This window comes from Oncorhynchus mykiss, chromosome 13 (assembly GCF_013265735.2).
Source record: "Oncorhynchus mykiss isolate Arlee chromosome 13, USDA_OmykA_1.1, whole genome shotgun sequence".
NCBI classification, from domain to species: domain Eukaryota; kingdom Metazoa; phylum Chordata; class Actinopteri; order Salmoniformes; family Salmonidae; genus Oncorhynchus; species Oncorhynchus mykiss.
Genome location: NC_048577.1, coordinates 42,003,451 through 42,018,224, shown reverse-complemented (window position 1 = coordinate 42,018,224; position 14,774 = coordinate 42,003,451). Strand labels below are relative to the sequence as shown.

Sequence of the window (14,774 nt, the reverse complement as noted above, 5' to 3'; positions counted from 1 at the left end):
CTTCTAGGAGCCCCCATTCATTTTGTTATTCACTCTCCCTCAGATATCATTAACATGGCATATGTCTTGGCAAAATGTGTTGAATTGCAGGAAATGTGTTATTAAACTGCAAAAAAATATCTCTGCCCCATGGCAAAATGAGTACCCAGCAAATTCCATAATGTTAAATCAACCCTGAGTGTCTGTATGGGTCCACATTTTTCAGTGTTAAATTACTTATTACTTATTGTAAAGCCTGAGTTCCCAGAGTGCCTTGTCTTTCGAGTAACTTGTAGAGTTACCACCCATGACTGCATTTGTTAGTGACAGAGAAATGGATGAATGCAACATGATTGTTGCATTAATCCATTTTCAGTCCTGTGGTCTTCTCAAAGTGAGATTCTAAGTGAACATGTTAACATTCAAATTAAAATGATTTAATATTTAAATATTAAAAATACAATACAACAAGTATTTAATGAGGTCTTATTTTGAGGGCATAGTTTTCCTTTACTACAAAACTTTGAAAGTGTCTGCTTCTATTTTAGCCTACTCTCGGAAATCACATTAGGGCTACGGCAAATTTCCTTACGTGAACTATCAAGCGTAACGCAGCCTTTGGTCACGAAGTCCTGAAGTCTTTGTCTCCCTCTTATGGATAATTTGGGGATGTGGCATATTCACAAGCGGAGCTTCCAAGTTCTGCCATCGAGTGTTTTGGTGTAGTGTTTTGCTGAGATGTGTGATTTAAAGGTAGACTCAGCTATATGACGTAGATGCAGAATGTAAACAGCATAGCGGGTCAATTTCCGCACAAAGTAAGCGGCATAGTGGGTCAATTTCCACAACAAATAAGGGCGCGAGGCTCAACTTCTCACATGCGCAGATACTGAGTGTGACAGCGTGAGAGAGAAGTCTTGCATCTCGCTCATCTCAATATCTGTGGTGCTCCTCGTGGCAACATCATTTCGCGAGGTCTACCTTTAATGAACTAAATGTCATAATTAATATTATGCATCCAGACAAAATATTTTTTAGACCGATTTGTGGGATAAACCTAGATTTTCAACATTAAGCCTAGCAGATTAAGTTGCTAAACTATTCAGATAGTCATGTCCATAATAATTGGCACCCTTGATAAAAAATTAGCAAAAAATACTGAGCTAGGCTGTATTGTATGCTAAAAAATGTGGAAATCATATTAATTTATAATAATACAGTTGCTCAGAGAAAAAACGTGTTTAACAAGTTAACCCCTGTTTTCAATACACTAGTACCCTCCCCTCGCGAGGATAATGACATTGAGCCCATTTCTAAAAAGTTTTATGAGATTGGAGAACACATTGGGATGGATCTTAGACCTGTCCTTCATACAGAATCTTTCCAGATCCTTGATATCTTTCATCTGCTCTTATGGACTACCCTCTTCAATTCAAACCACAGGTTTCCAATGGGGTTCAAGCCCAGAGACTGAGATGGCCATTGCAAAATGTTGATTTTGTTGTCAATTAACCATTTCTTTGTGGATTTTAATTAGTGCTTGGGGTTATTGTCTTGCTGGATGGTCCACTTGGCCTCTACCTAGCAGAGGCAACCAGGTTTTTGGCTAAAATGTCCTGGTACTTGGTAAAGTTCGTGATGCCGTTGACCTTAACAAGGGCTCCAGGTCCAGTGGAAGAAAACAGCCGTTGACCTTAACAAGGGCTCCAGCTCCAGGTCCAGTGGAAGAAAACATCAATGATCTACCACCGTATTTTACCATAGGTTCATAGCCTCGGGAAGTAGGGATGCTGAGGGTGCTGCAGCACCCCCTTAAAAATCATAATAATAATACAATAAAACAAAATATTGATATAAAAATATTGATATATTCTAGATAAAATTTGTTCCTAATAAATGTAGTCGTTTAATAGTCCTGTAATGGCGAACGGATGTAGCCACATGCAGCATGGGCAAAAAAAAAATGTTAGTAATTACTTTGAAACGTTGAAAATGCCTACTTGAATTAAATAAACTGTTCTTTCCTGCATCTTTATTGTTCAACACAAACATCTAGAGCTGGGCTATTTGGGCTGCGTTTACACAGGCAGACCAATTCTGATAGTTTCTTCCACTATTTGATCTTTTGACCAATCACATCCGATCTTTTCACGTCAACTCTTTTTCAAAGCTGATCTGATTGGTCAAAAGACCAATTCGTTTAAAAAGTTCAGAATTGGCTTTGTCTGTCTAAACGGGCAGACAAGATCGCACAGGCCATCTTTATCCAATATGCATCAGTATCAATTAAAGCAGTCAACTAATTGGTCATTATGCCTTTTTAATGGATTGTTTTGATTCAATGCCGGTTCTGCATCTGCAAGGACGCTCTGAGTAAGCCAAGGTAATAGACCTTTGGACATTTTCGTCAGTGCGGTGCCAGACATCATCCTCTCTGAAGGCTGTTTGTGCTCCTCCCTCCTCTACGTTTGATGCTAATTGAAGGGAGGGGGAGTGTATAACGTATTTCTCTGTCAACTCAACGTTTAGCTGCGCCACTGTTTCTGTCACGACCAGTCGACAGATCCACCCACTCGCGACGTTTTTTGGAGCGAGTAATATAAAGATAAAGCTTATTGTGAAATATTTAGTGGCAGGCCTATGCTATAGGACTTTATGGTGTTTATATAGTAATGAGGTAACTACGAAAATTGTAGGCGTATCTAGGAACCAGTCCAAAACACACAAAAGGAGCGGAACAAGGAAATCCAATCCCTCTCAGACTTGCTGGGAAAGCAGGTTATTTGAGGACCAAACGGTAAGTGGAACATGTCCTACCATACGGATGTTTGCGCTTGAAGTTGTATGAGGATAGGATAGAGCTCCTAGACGTGTGGTATCCAAAATTATAGTCGAGGATAGCCTATAAATAGTGTTTTGTTTGTCAATATTTTGCGTACAATTAGTTACATTTCTCACACCATGCGCGATATTTGGTTCTTGTTTCTGACATGCATTCATCTCATATCCAATCAGTAGCCTAAAATAAGGGTTGTGACGTTTCGTAGCAGGTTAGGAGAGCATTTTAGTTAACGTTAACTCTTTTCTTAACCTAATTATTCTAACCTACTAGTTTAATTCTCCTAACCTGCTGCATAAGTTCTCCTTACCTATGAGAGTAACTTTCGTCCCTAGTTGTATATCATCTAGTAAAAAAACAAGGTGGTGTAAGCTAAGCAACGCAATTTTAACTGAATACACACACTGGATAAAAACGCTGTCCTACTCCTGTAACAAATATTAAACTCAATACACAATCACATTGACACTTTGAATACAGTCATACTCATATCCTTTAACAAACTGTTATTCAACTGAAGAGCAAACACCTAGTCATGTAAGTGTTTTTCACATGGATGTGATAGTTTCCCCAGTTTAGAGCTCTGCAATCTCCCATCACATCATCAAATGAGTCCAGAAGCAGCGCAGGAAGGAAGAGGACGCTTGTGTCTCAATCCCGGAGACATGACTAGACTGATCCAATATTTGGTTATTTCTCTGACTCTTTTAGGGTGGTGACTGGTAAGAGACTAGGTAAAGATTCAGATCACAGGTTTTGTTCATCCATGAGTCAATGGTCTTTTCAGAAAGCTATAGGTGGGACTAAACAGGGGCCTGGAGGTTTTCCTGGTTGGTTCAGTCAGGAAACTAGTCATTGTGCATTTTTTTTTTTGCACCACTGGACAAAACCATAATTCTCCCCCTCTCTTTCTATCCCTTTAAGACAGACCATGGAAGATGGCCCTCAGCGGGCCGTGCAAGGCCTGGGCTCCTTCCCGTGGTACGTGGGGGGGACTCAGGTTCTGGGCCTGGCCTGTGTGGTGATCACGGGCGTGTGGATGGGCAGCTATCACGGAGGCTACGCCTGGGATGGTTCGGGACAGGAGTTCAATGTACATCCCCTCTGCATGGTCCTGGGCCTGGTTTTTCTCTATGGAGATGGTAGGGCAGAATTAAACCAACTAAAATTAGAATGAACCATTCCTCCAGGAATTGAATTAATTAATGGCTCACTGTCCCAGTGATTGGTAATGTAGCGCAATAAAGTAGCTCTCATTACTGCTGCCGTATGTACACAGACATGGAACACTGGTCACTTTAATAATATTTACATACAGTTTAACCCACTTCATATGTATATACTGTATTCTAGTCGAGGCGTATCTTATTTAACTATTACTGTACATATACTATTAATATCAATGTATTCTTCAGATATTCTATTTATATACTGTCTATACATCCCAGCATACATGTATACAATGTTGAGTCTGGTGTATATATCTCACACACACAGGACTCGACATTGCTAGTCCTAATATTTCTTCATTTTACTTTTAGTTTCGTGTGTATTGTTATATATTATTGCACTGTTGGGGCTAGGAAAACGAGCATGTTGCTACACCCGCAATAACATCTGCTAAATATATGTATGCAACCAAAATAATTAGATTTACTGGTAGCATGGAGAGATGGCGGTAAATGAAGAGGGAAGCTGAAGCCACAGTGTGTCTTTGAGCCACAATGGCAGTTGTCTTCTCTGATGTCTGCTCTGTTAGCCCAGGGGTCTTCTGACCTATTGCATTAGTGTGATGCTAATGCTACACAGGGCTCAGGCAAAGGCCTAAGGGCAGACCCTGCAACAGGAATACATCCCTAATGCTATTAGGGTGGGAGGAGCCGAGACTTTATTTTTTGTTCGTTTCTAGGCCGTTGTTCCCCCCCCCCCCGTGTGAGATAAATTACTATTGCAGGGATTTGTTCCCATAAATAGTACTATGATAAAGTCCAGTTCTCTGCTGCCTGTGACTGGAAATAATTGCAAAAATCGCTGAAGTTGGAGAATTTTATCTCCCTCACCAACTTTAAACATCAGCTATCTGAGCAGCTAACCGATCGATGCAGCTGTCCATAGTCAATCGGTAAATAGCCCACCCATTTTCACCTACCTCATCCCCATACTGTTTTTATTTATTTACCTTTCTGTTCTTTTGCACACCAGTATCTCTACCTGCACATGACCATCTGATCATTTATCACTCCAGTGTTAATCTGCTAAATTGTAATTATTCGCCTACCTCCTCATGCCTTTTGCACACAATGTATATAGACTCTTTAAAAAAAAAAAAAAATTATACTACTGTGTTATTGACTTGTTTATTGTTTACTCCATGTGTAACTCTGTGTTGTCTGTTCACACTGCTATGCTTTATCTTGGCCAGGTCGCAGTTGTAAATGAGAACTTGTTCTCAACTAGCCTACCTGGTTAAATAAAGGTGAAATAAAACATGTTAAAAAATAAACACTTACTGGAAAACAGTTGCAATGAAAGCAAAAGTTTTCAACGAGTTTTCCATTGGTCCCTGAATCCTGACTGTAATGACAAAAACAAGTTATTCAGCCACTGACAATAATGTAAATAAAATCTCCTTTGTGGTGTCAAATAAAACAGCTGCTTGTTATTAAGTCAGCTGTAGCCTTTTGATTCCTAACCTTGCTACAGCAATTGAATTAGGACATTAAACTAATGTTCTCTTAGCCATTAGTGTGAGCGGTCAGTCCAAATGGAGCTGGAAGGAAAACACCCTCCAGGGAAACCAGCTGTCCTTAGTGGGATCGGGAGACACACAGCAAATACTTTTTGCCTGGAACGTTGTTTGTGTTTCTGCAAGGTTAATATGTCTTAATAATTGTAATAATACAAACTCGGTTGAACAGTTGTTTGTTGTGTTCTCTTAGCATTTCTGCAACATTTTTATGCTAACCAACCCTCTTGGTGGCAGCTACTTGTCAAGTGTTTGAAAATGCATTCTAGTGGTCTTGTTGAATGACTTCTGCCCCACCCAAAGCCTCAGCTTACTTAACCTTCACCTCAAGCTCACTGGGACTAAAACACCTCCATAACTACCCTGATTCACCCTTTCTTTTGTAGCCTCATACCTGTTATTGCCCTTGGTGCCATGTTGGGTGTGATTATGGTACTATGACAAAAGTAATGACTAACCTTTTAAATGGTTACAGCAGATTAAGGTGCAAAAGCAATGTTTTGAAGGTTAACTGTTTTATTTCAAATTAGTGTATAATCATGTTACAATTAATTGACATATTCCATGTACTACGTGTGAACGTTGTCAAGTCTGACCACTGTATATTTAGACAGACTTCATTATTATCATGTTGTGGAAATTATTCTATTTGAATAGTCTTATGTGAATGTTAACCGGCCTTGTTTGTCTCTCACAGCGATCCTGGTGTACAGAGTATTTAGGAATGAAAGCAAACGCAACATCAAGGTTCTCCATGCTGTGCTCCACCTTCTCGCCCTCATTATCAGCATAGTGGGTAAGGCCTGTGTGGGTGTCTGTCTATGGACAAGACTTGTTGTTTTGGCCCTTTCCCCTTGAACCCAAACATTCTAAACTAATTTAAATTCGTAGCTATTGTGTATAAAAGGAAGATGCCTAACCTAGCTATTTGAAAATATTATATGAGACATGTCTTACATGGTGGGGCAAGCAAGTGGACTTATTTATCGGAGGGTCATAAATAGGTTCTCTAGGGCCAGATCAGTCATTCAGTTAACTACACATGGTTGGTATTACTCGGTTAACTACCTTGTCCTGCGTTGCATTGCCTGTTAATTTATCATCGAATCACAACCTACTTACACTTCGCCAAACAGATGACTTAACAAAAGTTAATTTGTGAAAAAAGCACAATCGTTGCACAACCATAAACATCAATGCTTTAAAATCAATACAAGTATATATTTTAAGAAATTCATGTTAGCAGGTAATATTAACTAGGGAAATTGTCACTTCTCTTGCGTTCAGTGCAAGCAGAGTCAGGGTATATCCAGCAATTTGGGCCGCCTGGCTCGTTGCGAACTGTGCGAAGACAATTTCTAACAAAGATCGTAATTAATTTGCCAGAATTGTACATAATTATGATTTAACATTGAAGGTTGTGCAATGTAACAGCAATATTTAGACTTGCCACCCGTTCGATAAAATATGGAACGGTTCCGTATTTCACTGAAATAAACTTTTTGTTTTCGAAATGATAGTTTCCGGATTTGACCAGATTAATGACCAAAGGTTCATATTGCTGGGTTTATTATAATTAAGTCTATGATTTGATATAGCAGTCTGACTGAGCGGTGGTAGGCAGCAGCAGGCTCGTAAGCATTCATTCAAACGTCATTTTACTGCGTTTGCCAGCAGTTCTTAGCAATGCTTGAAGCACAGCGCTGTTTATGACTTCAAGCCAATCAACTCCCGAGATTAGGCTGGCAATACTGTAGTGCCTATAACAACATCCAATAGTCAAAGGTATATGAAATACAAATGGTATAGAGAGCCCTATAACTACAACCTAAAACTTCTTACCTGGGAATACTGAAGACTCATGTTAAAAGGAACCACCAGCTTTCATATATTCTCATGTTCGGAGCAAGGAACTTCAGCGTTATCTTTTTTACATGGCAAATATTGCACTTTTACCTTCTCCAACACTACTATTTAAGCCAAATTGAACATGTTTCATTATGAAACTGAATTGATTTTCTTTATGTATTATATTAAGTTAAAGTAAGTGTTCGTTGTTCATTCAGTATTGTTGTAATTGTCATTATTACATATGGCTAGAAATAAAAATCCGCCGACTAATCGGTATCGGCTTTTTTTGGTCTAATCGGCATTGAGAAATCATAATGGGTCGACCTCTAATTCAGACCCACAGCTAGGGTAGACGCACAAATCATTATTTTGTGAGTTCAAGTTCGCTAAGAGATGGTGAGGAGAAACTAATGGTGGTGGCATGGCTCCTTAAAATAAGGGAACTGGCAAGATAAAAAAAAAAAAAAAAAAAACGTACGAACGTAGTAGGCTATGAACATAGGTAACATGAGATGACTGCGCATGCTAACCACGAATCAGTGGTGCGGCATGGGAGTGTAAAGCTGAATCACTGTAGCCTGCGTCATGTACTGAGGTCTGGAGTAGTCATGGAAACAGGCAGGTGTATCCAAACCGGTGATCAATTTAAACACTGCAATCTGGCTTCAGGCAATCCTTACTGACTCAGAGAAACATTTGGTTTGCAAGCATCATGCCCTCATATCCATACATGGAGGCAGGTAAAAAAAACACTAAAGAGTAACGTTCGTTTATGTACCAAGTCATAATTGATCAACATTGTTCTATACAAAATGAATGTGAAAGATTGACAGCATGTCTCATTGCATCTCCTCAGGTATCGTGGCTGTGTTTGACTTCCATAATCATAACAAGATCCCCAACATGTACTCCCTCCACAGCTGGTGTGGCATGCTCACCTTTGTTCTCTTCTGTGTACAGGTCAGCCCTCGCCACTCCTGTGCACACATGCAGTCGCGCGCACACACAAAAACCAAGCTAATAATTTCAACTTTTTCCTTGTATCAGAATACCAATTAATGTACTGTTTGCACTGAGAACCTAGATGTATACAGGCAGTAGCTCTCATATTACATTCTAATAGGCATAATCGTTTAATAACATTGGTCCTCTACTCCCTCAGTGGCTGATGGGGCTTGGTTTCTTCCTCTTCCCTGGGACGTTAATGGCGCTGCGGAGCTGGTACCTGCCACTACATGTCTTCTTTGGCCTGGCCATGCTCGCCATGTCCCTAGCCACCTGCCTACTGGGCATTTCAGAGAAATTGTTCTTCAGTATCCAGTGAGTATTACTATGCAGGGGCTCAGTTCCAATATCATACCACCACATACAATTAAGAAATGTATACCAATGGCATGGATTTGAAGTGGTATGCTAAAATACAGAAATGCACACAAATATTGGGTGCAAAGTGTGTTTCCTCTGACACATTGGTGCGGCTGGCTTCTGAGGGGTAAGTGGCCGTTGTGTCAAGAAGCAGTGCGGCTTGGGTTGTGTTTCGGAGGACGCACGGCTCTTGACCTTCGCCTCTCCCGAGTCCGTAAGGTAGTTGCAGCGATGAGACGACCAATTGGATACCATGAAAACAGGGTTAAAAAAAGTCATTTGGTAATAGATGTGCCAGATGTTCAAGTCAGTGGTGTGTTTGTCACTTTGGATGATGTTGAAGTGCTACTACTTTATCCAGCTCTACCCTGCTAAATCACAGGGGAGTTAATTATTGTACAGGGTGTTTGGGGAAAGCTGGGCTTTTGCTGTCTGGGCTATCTTTATGACAATGTGGTCAGACATGGATTTGAATGATGAGTCTTTGCACATTATGACTCATTCTCCTGTTTGGTGCCATGTTATGCTTAAGATCCTCTTGATAAGTCACATGGAAATATAACTAATGATTCTTTGTACTGTATCACAACAAACTCCATTATGATATAATACAAATCTTTTTTCTTCCCAGACACACATATTCACAGTTTGCTCCAGAGGGGATCCTTGGTAACATGCTAGGACTGCTGCTAGTAGCATTTGGGATTCTGGTAGGCTACGTGGTGACACGGGAGGACTTCAGGAGACCCCCGCACCCAGAGGAAGAGGCTTTATCTGTGCACTTTGAGACCCTGACTGAGGGGCGAGGGAGCCCCACCTCACCTTAAACCAGGAAACACTCCTGTGTGCTCAGGCTTTTATTTAAAACTGGTGTATATGAGCTGGGCTGGAACAAAAGCCTACACACCCAGTATCTCTCCAGGACCAGCTGGAGATCTGGCTGATTATGCTGTCTTTATTTCATGTCACATCATGAGCTGTTCTACACCCCCTTGTGAAGAAATGGAGGTATGACAGGACTTATTTGACCAATGTATTTGATTGCTGCCACAGATTAGCCATCACAAAAGTGCCATATTAGGGCTCTAAAAACAAAATAGCCTTTGCTAAGTGTTCAGTGAGGACAAAGCCAGTTAGTTGTGCCTTCATCTAGGGCAGTAGGGTTATACTTTGTTTAACAAGGACTAACTTCCAAGCTTGTGATAAATGAAGGAGTTGCAGTTCATTCAGGGATATGTTCATTGTGACAAAATAGTGAATTAATCTGTTGGCAGTGTTGAATTTATGATAAAGGATGCAAAGTTGTGACTGAACAATGCCTGGATTTTGAATTACCCCTAGGCACTCTTTTCTTAGTTACTTTGTGTTTCACTATGACAGTGTAGAAGTAGTCATGACCTGCAGAGGGCAAGGTGTAGGCCTACTCAAAATCCTGTGATCGTAATATTGCAGGAACTCATCTTTTTTTGGAAAACCCCTCCCAGCTCAATTGATATCTGGGGTCAATTTGGTAATAAATGCTCAGAGCTAGTGTAATAGAAGGGAGTTACTGGATTTAATTGCACTAAGCTGCTTATATCTGTATCCATGTTTGCGAATAGATTTAACAGGCGATGGTTTTGGTGTATGTATTGTAATTTGCTTTGTTCAAAGCATCTACTTGTCCGAATAATTGAACTAAGATTACTTGATTCAATATCGCTGCCTCTTTTCACTTGTGGAAACTTGTTCTAGGCACTGCTGACTGACAATTAAACTTATATTGCCTTCCTATCACTTATTAAAGATGCATGACTCAATAGGTGTTTGTTTGATAGTCTGTGTCAACGAGACGTCGCTACTGATGGTGTGAACAAGCTAAAAGTAAGAGCCGACCCACATTTATTTTCCTTGACGTGGTAACCAGTTTTAAATAAGTACATTTTACAATTGCATGTTTCTTATTACCTTCTCGTTTCAAAAACACCACAACTCACATATACAGACAATTTACAGAACTCTGCTCAGCAAGCCCCAAAAAACTGAAAAAAAAAAGATTTGCCTCCCTCTCCAAATATTGATAACTGCAATACAAACAAATGACATGTTTATATCAGCATGGGAGTAAGCAGAGAACAAACATGCATTTCTATGCAGCACAATTATTCACAAACTATATATAAAAAAAGTTTATTGAAAATATGTTATTTTGGGTGTTAATCCAGACATGAGAGGGTATTGACTGTAGGGTTAACCTTTGGATGCACCGCTTGTTAATATCAACCAACTGGCTCATTAACTTCCTGGTTGGAGTGTTTATGAACAGTCTGATCAGAGGTTCCACCTATTACCAAACAATACACAGTAAATAAATACAAATAAAACTGTTAGCCTAAATGTTTGACATTTTAAAGTAACAAATGACTGAGTAAAAATGACAACAGTAAATAAAAATGTAAACTTCACATGTTCTTGTAAGAGAAGTATCTGTTTAACTGATTGTTGTTCATACTAAGTGCCAGTAGGGGATAAAGGCGTTACCAAACTGGTGGGTAAACTGCGTTGCCTGAAATCCATCACAATTGACAACCTTGTATAGATAGATCATAATCTAGTCCAACCATCACTTTCTTCAGTGTATTTTTTCAAAACATATCTAGTTTCATGAAAATGCACACGTTGGATGGTTTTGTACATTTCTGAATATATATAGGCTGACAACAACTCTGTTTACATCCTTAACCTAAATATTAGCTTTGGACCCATTTCTGTTCTATATTGAAGACAACGTCTGACCACCTAATTTCCATTGTTTTATGGACGGATAAAAATAGTCCTTCAATGACCACTTGGGTCATTTGAAGTCATGTGTGCATGCTGCCAACATCTTTGACCCTTTAGTGGCCAAAAGTGTATGTAGTACAGTGTTATGTTTGAATAACTGCAGATTGGGCTGGTAGAGATAATTCAACTGTAAAAGGAAACATTCAAGTTATTGGAAAAGAAGAAATGCCCGTTTCCCAAAAGCTTCAAAGCCTGCTGCATGTCACTTCTTGAGCAAAGAAAAAAAAATACAATCCAATGGAAATAATATATATAATGTATTTACAAACATAACTTAAATGATAATTATTACTTTTTTTTTTGTTGCTTTTCCTATGTACAAGTATGTTGAAGTCTTTTTTCAGTCACATTTACAGCAGAGAACATGGTCATCTTAGTGAAGGGCGGCCTTCTATTGAGTTGTTCTGAAGAAGGCATTGAGAGTTTGGACTTCAACAGGTGAAGCAGGGAAGTGCCCATGGCTTGAGTGTGACCATCCCAGGACAGGCATTCAGGGGCAGGGAGAAAATGGCAGGCAGCAGTCTCCCCTGCTTGAGATCTGGAGGTTTCCAGGTCAGGGTGTGTGGTATTAGTCCTACATGCTTTTCCAACAGACTCCAGTTCCTAAAGTTGTGGATCATCCCTGTCCCCTCCACTGACTATACAAACTACTCTGCAAACAGAAGGCCAACATATTCTGGAGTACTGGAGGTGTTGGATTCACCTGGCAAACTGCAGTTTTAGGCTTTCTTGTATTCATCCATAGTAAATGGCTGTGAAGGACAGAGGCAAAGAAGATGCATGGGAGGAGAGTTTAAATGTGTTTGTCTGCAGTAGTGTTGCCTTCCCAGTCTCATCACATACCCTTGGGGTTGTCTCTAAGTCACTGCAAATCAAAATATCTGCAGGCTTATCAGTCATCTCCCTCAGTCCCTCCCTACACGTTTGACTCCACGAAAGGTCTCTTTGGTTTGATAGGGGATGTGGGGCCCTGCCTGTCCCTGGAGTGCTGCATGTACTCGCTGTCCTGGTAGGCCTGGGCCACAGGCAGTGTCCGGGCCACCTTGACGTCTGGGTAGGATGGCGCCTGGCTCACACGGCCCATGCCATCTGCCCTGCCACCCCGTGAGCTGTTAGCTGGTGGCTGGTAGTAGTCATCGTCCAGGAGGTGTCCGTTGTGGGCGTTGTTGGTGCGGTTGTAGTAGGCGATGTGTCCCAGGCTGGGCTGTTGGCTGTAGCCATGCTGAGGGCCAATGTTCCCTGGAGACGTGGTGGAGCTTGTCACTACCGTGTCCAGGGAAGAGATGGCCCAGGAGCGCCCTATTGTCTGCGGTTGTGGTGGCAGGTACTGGTGAGTCCGCGCTGTCTTGTCGACAACGCCCATGAAAGGTGTGTTTCTGGAGCGGAGCGCCTTGTCTGGGTACGTCCCTCCCACCACCCTTATGTCACTGCACTGTGGAGGAGACACAGGCGAGAGGTCGTCGCAGTAGACACTACCATCCTCGTAGGACAGCTGTAGAGGGATTTCCATCTGCTGGGCCGAGGTGGAGCCCCGGAAGCCTGGGGCTAGATTAGCTGCAGAGACCCCACCCAGGCTTGTGTTGGAGGGGGAGAAGCGGAGGCCTACGCTCTGGGAGTGCATGAGGGGCCGGGGAGTGGGTGCGTGTGGCTTTGGCTCTGCGTTGGTGGCACTGACAGGTCGGCGCAGGCCGTGGGGGTTCTCCGGTGATCCCAGCGCCGCCTGGTGCTCCATCTCTAACTCCATCTCCATCTGAGGTGAGACAGGGTAGTACGCTGCCGACTGGCTGCGGCTGATCTGGGGGGCCTGGCTGTAGCGCGGACCTCCAGGCCGGTAAGCTGAGGAGGGCCGCTGGGGGAGCTCGTCCTCCATTGGGACCATCTGGATCCCACCATGTTGGTACAGTGCTCCTGCACTGAGGCTGGCCTGCACCTGCAGCGTGGGCCTCCCTTCCAGGGCACTGGGGTATATATTCACCCCGTCCCCCAGCTCAGCCAGGTCGGGGGGGAGGCGGGTGCTCATGGAGTGGGCCATCTGGCTGTAGGCACTGGTGCCCAGCACAGCACTGGAGTGCACAGCGGAGCTGGGCTGGTTGGTGCGTACGATCTGAGCCTTGGCAGGCTGCAGCCACTGGCCCTGCTGGGGAGGATGCTGCTGGGAGGGCAGCTGGAAGGAGCGCTGGCTGCTCATCTTAGACAGCGGAGACTTCGGCCGGCCGGGTATCTGCTCCGACTGGTAGCGGGCTGAGGCCGACTGTGGCCGGTATAGACCTCCTCCGCTCTCTGAGGTGGGGCTGGCGTGGTACTGCCCCCGGCGGAGAGGCGAAGGTGGTGGGCTGAAGTTGTACTGCGTAGCGGAAGCCTGGTGGGCTGTGGAGGTGTGCGGAGGGCTAGGCCGGTAGTGGGAGCACTGGTGCGTCGGGGAAAGTGATGGCGAGGAGGACTGGTAGCCTTGGTGCGTGGGAGAGGACATGGTAGGGGGGCTAGGGGGCAGCTCGAAAGCCTGGACCATGGAGGGGCCTCCGGAGAGGTAGGGCGAGTTGCGGTGGCCCGGGGAGGGCAGCAGGCTCTGGATGAGGGGCAGGCCAGAGGGGCTTGAGCGGGGCTCGGGAGTCATGCCGATGGGGAGGCTCTCTAGGTCCTGCTCCAGGTAGTCCTCGTCCTCTTCAAACAAGTCCTGCACTGGCTGCATGTCCTCCAGGCGGGGCTCCAGGGACTGGGGAGGGGGCGGGGCCTGCTCTCTGGGAGGGGATGGGGGAGGGTCCAGCTCCTGTTGCTCCTCGAACTGAAGACACTCCTCCTCCACCCTCTGCAGCAGGCGCTGGATCTCCCGGTTGTTGGGGCAAAGGAGGGTGGCCTCATTCAGGTCCTCCAGGGCTGCGTGGAACTGCCTGAGGTGGATACACGAGGGGGTGAAGAGGGGAATATCAAGAGAGAAAATAGGGAGATTGAGAAAGAAGAGAAAGCATTATGAGGGAGGAGCAGGAGAGGTGGAGGGGGTACAGATGAGCACGACAAAGCATGAAACCAAAGACTGAGGGAGTAGCATGTGGTCAAAATGACAGCACCACAACTGTTCAAACTACTTGCCCTCACATAGTAGTCGGGCAAAGTACACTAAAATATTTAAAAAATGAGCCATGACAATGAGCAAGAGAATGAACAAGTCATAGG

At 43.3% G+C, this 14,774-nt stretch overlaps 2 protein-coding genes across 7 annotated transcripts in view; one reads left to right on the top strand and one right to left on the bottom strand.

Annotated features, from left to right (window-relative positions):
• Positions 1-2,318: 2,318 nt before the first annotated feature.
• On the top strand, positions 2,319-10,579 carry LOC110486400 (cytochrome b561). Of its 2 annotated transcripts, none has more exons than XM_021557965.2 (6): positions 2,319-2,776; positions 3,747-3,960; positions 6,262-6,360; positions 8,272-8,375; positions 8,578-8,735; positions 9,412-9,611. In XM_021557965.2, the coding sequence occupies exons 2-6, from the start codon at positions 3,750-3,752 to the stop codon at positions 9,605-9,607; spliced, it is 768 nt and encodes a 255-aa protein (XP_021413640.2). In that variant the 5' UTR covers positions 2,319-2,776; positions 3,747-3,749; the 3' UTR covers positions 9,608-9,611. The 2 variants fall into 2 exon arrangements, with proteins under 2 accessions (XP_021413640.2, XP_021413638.2); XM_021557963.2 differs by having other exon boundaries at positions 2,321-2,776; positions 3,743-3,960; positions 9,412-10,579.
• The window catches only part of tanc2a (tetratricopeptide repeat, ankyrin repeat and coiled-coil containing 2a), a 136,937-nt gene continuing 131,803 nt past the window's right edge, over positions 9,641-14,774 (bottom strand). For all 5 annotated transcript variants that reach the window (XM_036941127.1, XM_021557960.2, XM_021557961.2 and 2 more), the window contains one exon: positions 9,641-14,491. In XM_036941127.1, coding sequence (XP_036797022.1) covers positions 12,520-14,491 — 1,972 coding nt within the window. In that variant the 3' untranslated portion in view covers positions 9,641-12,519. The remainder of the gene's footprint in view (positions 14,492-14,774) is intronic.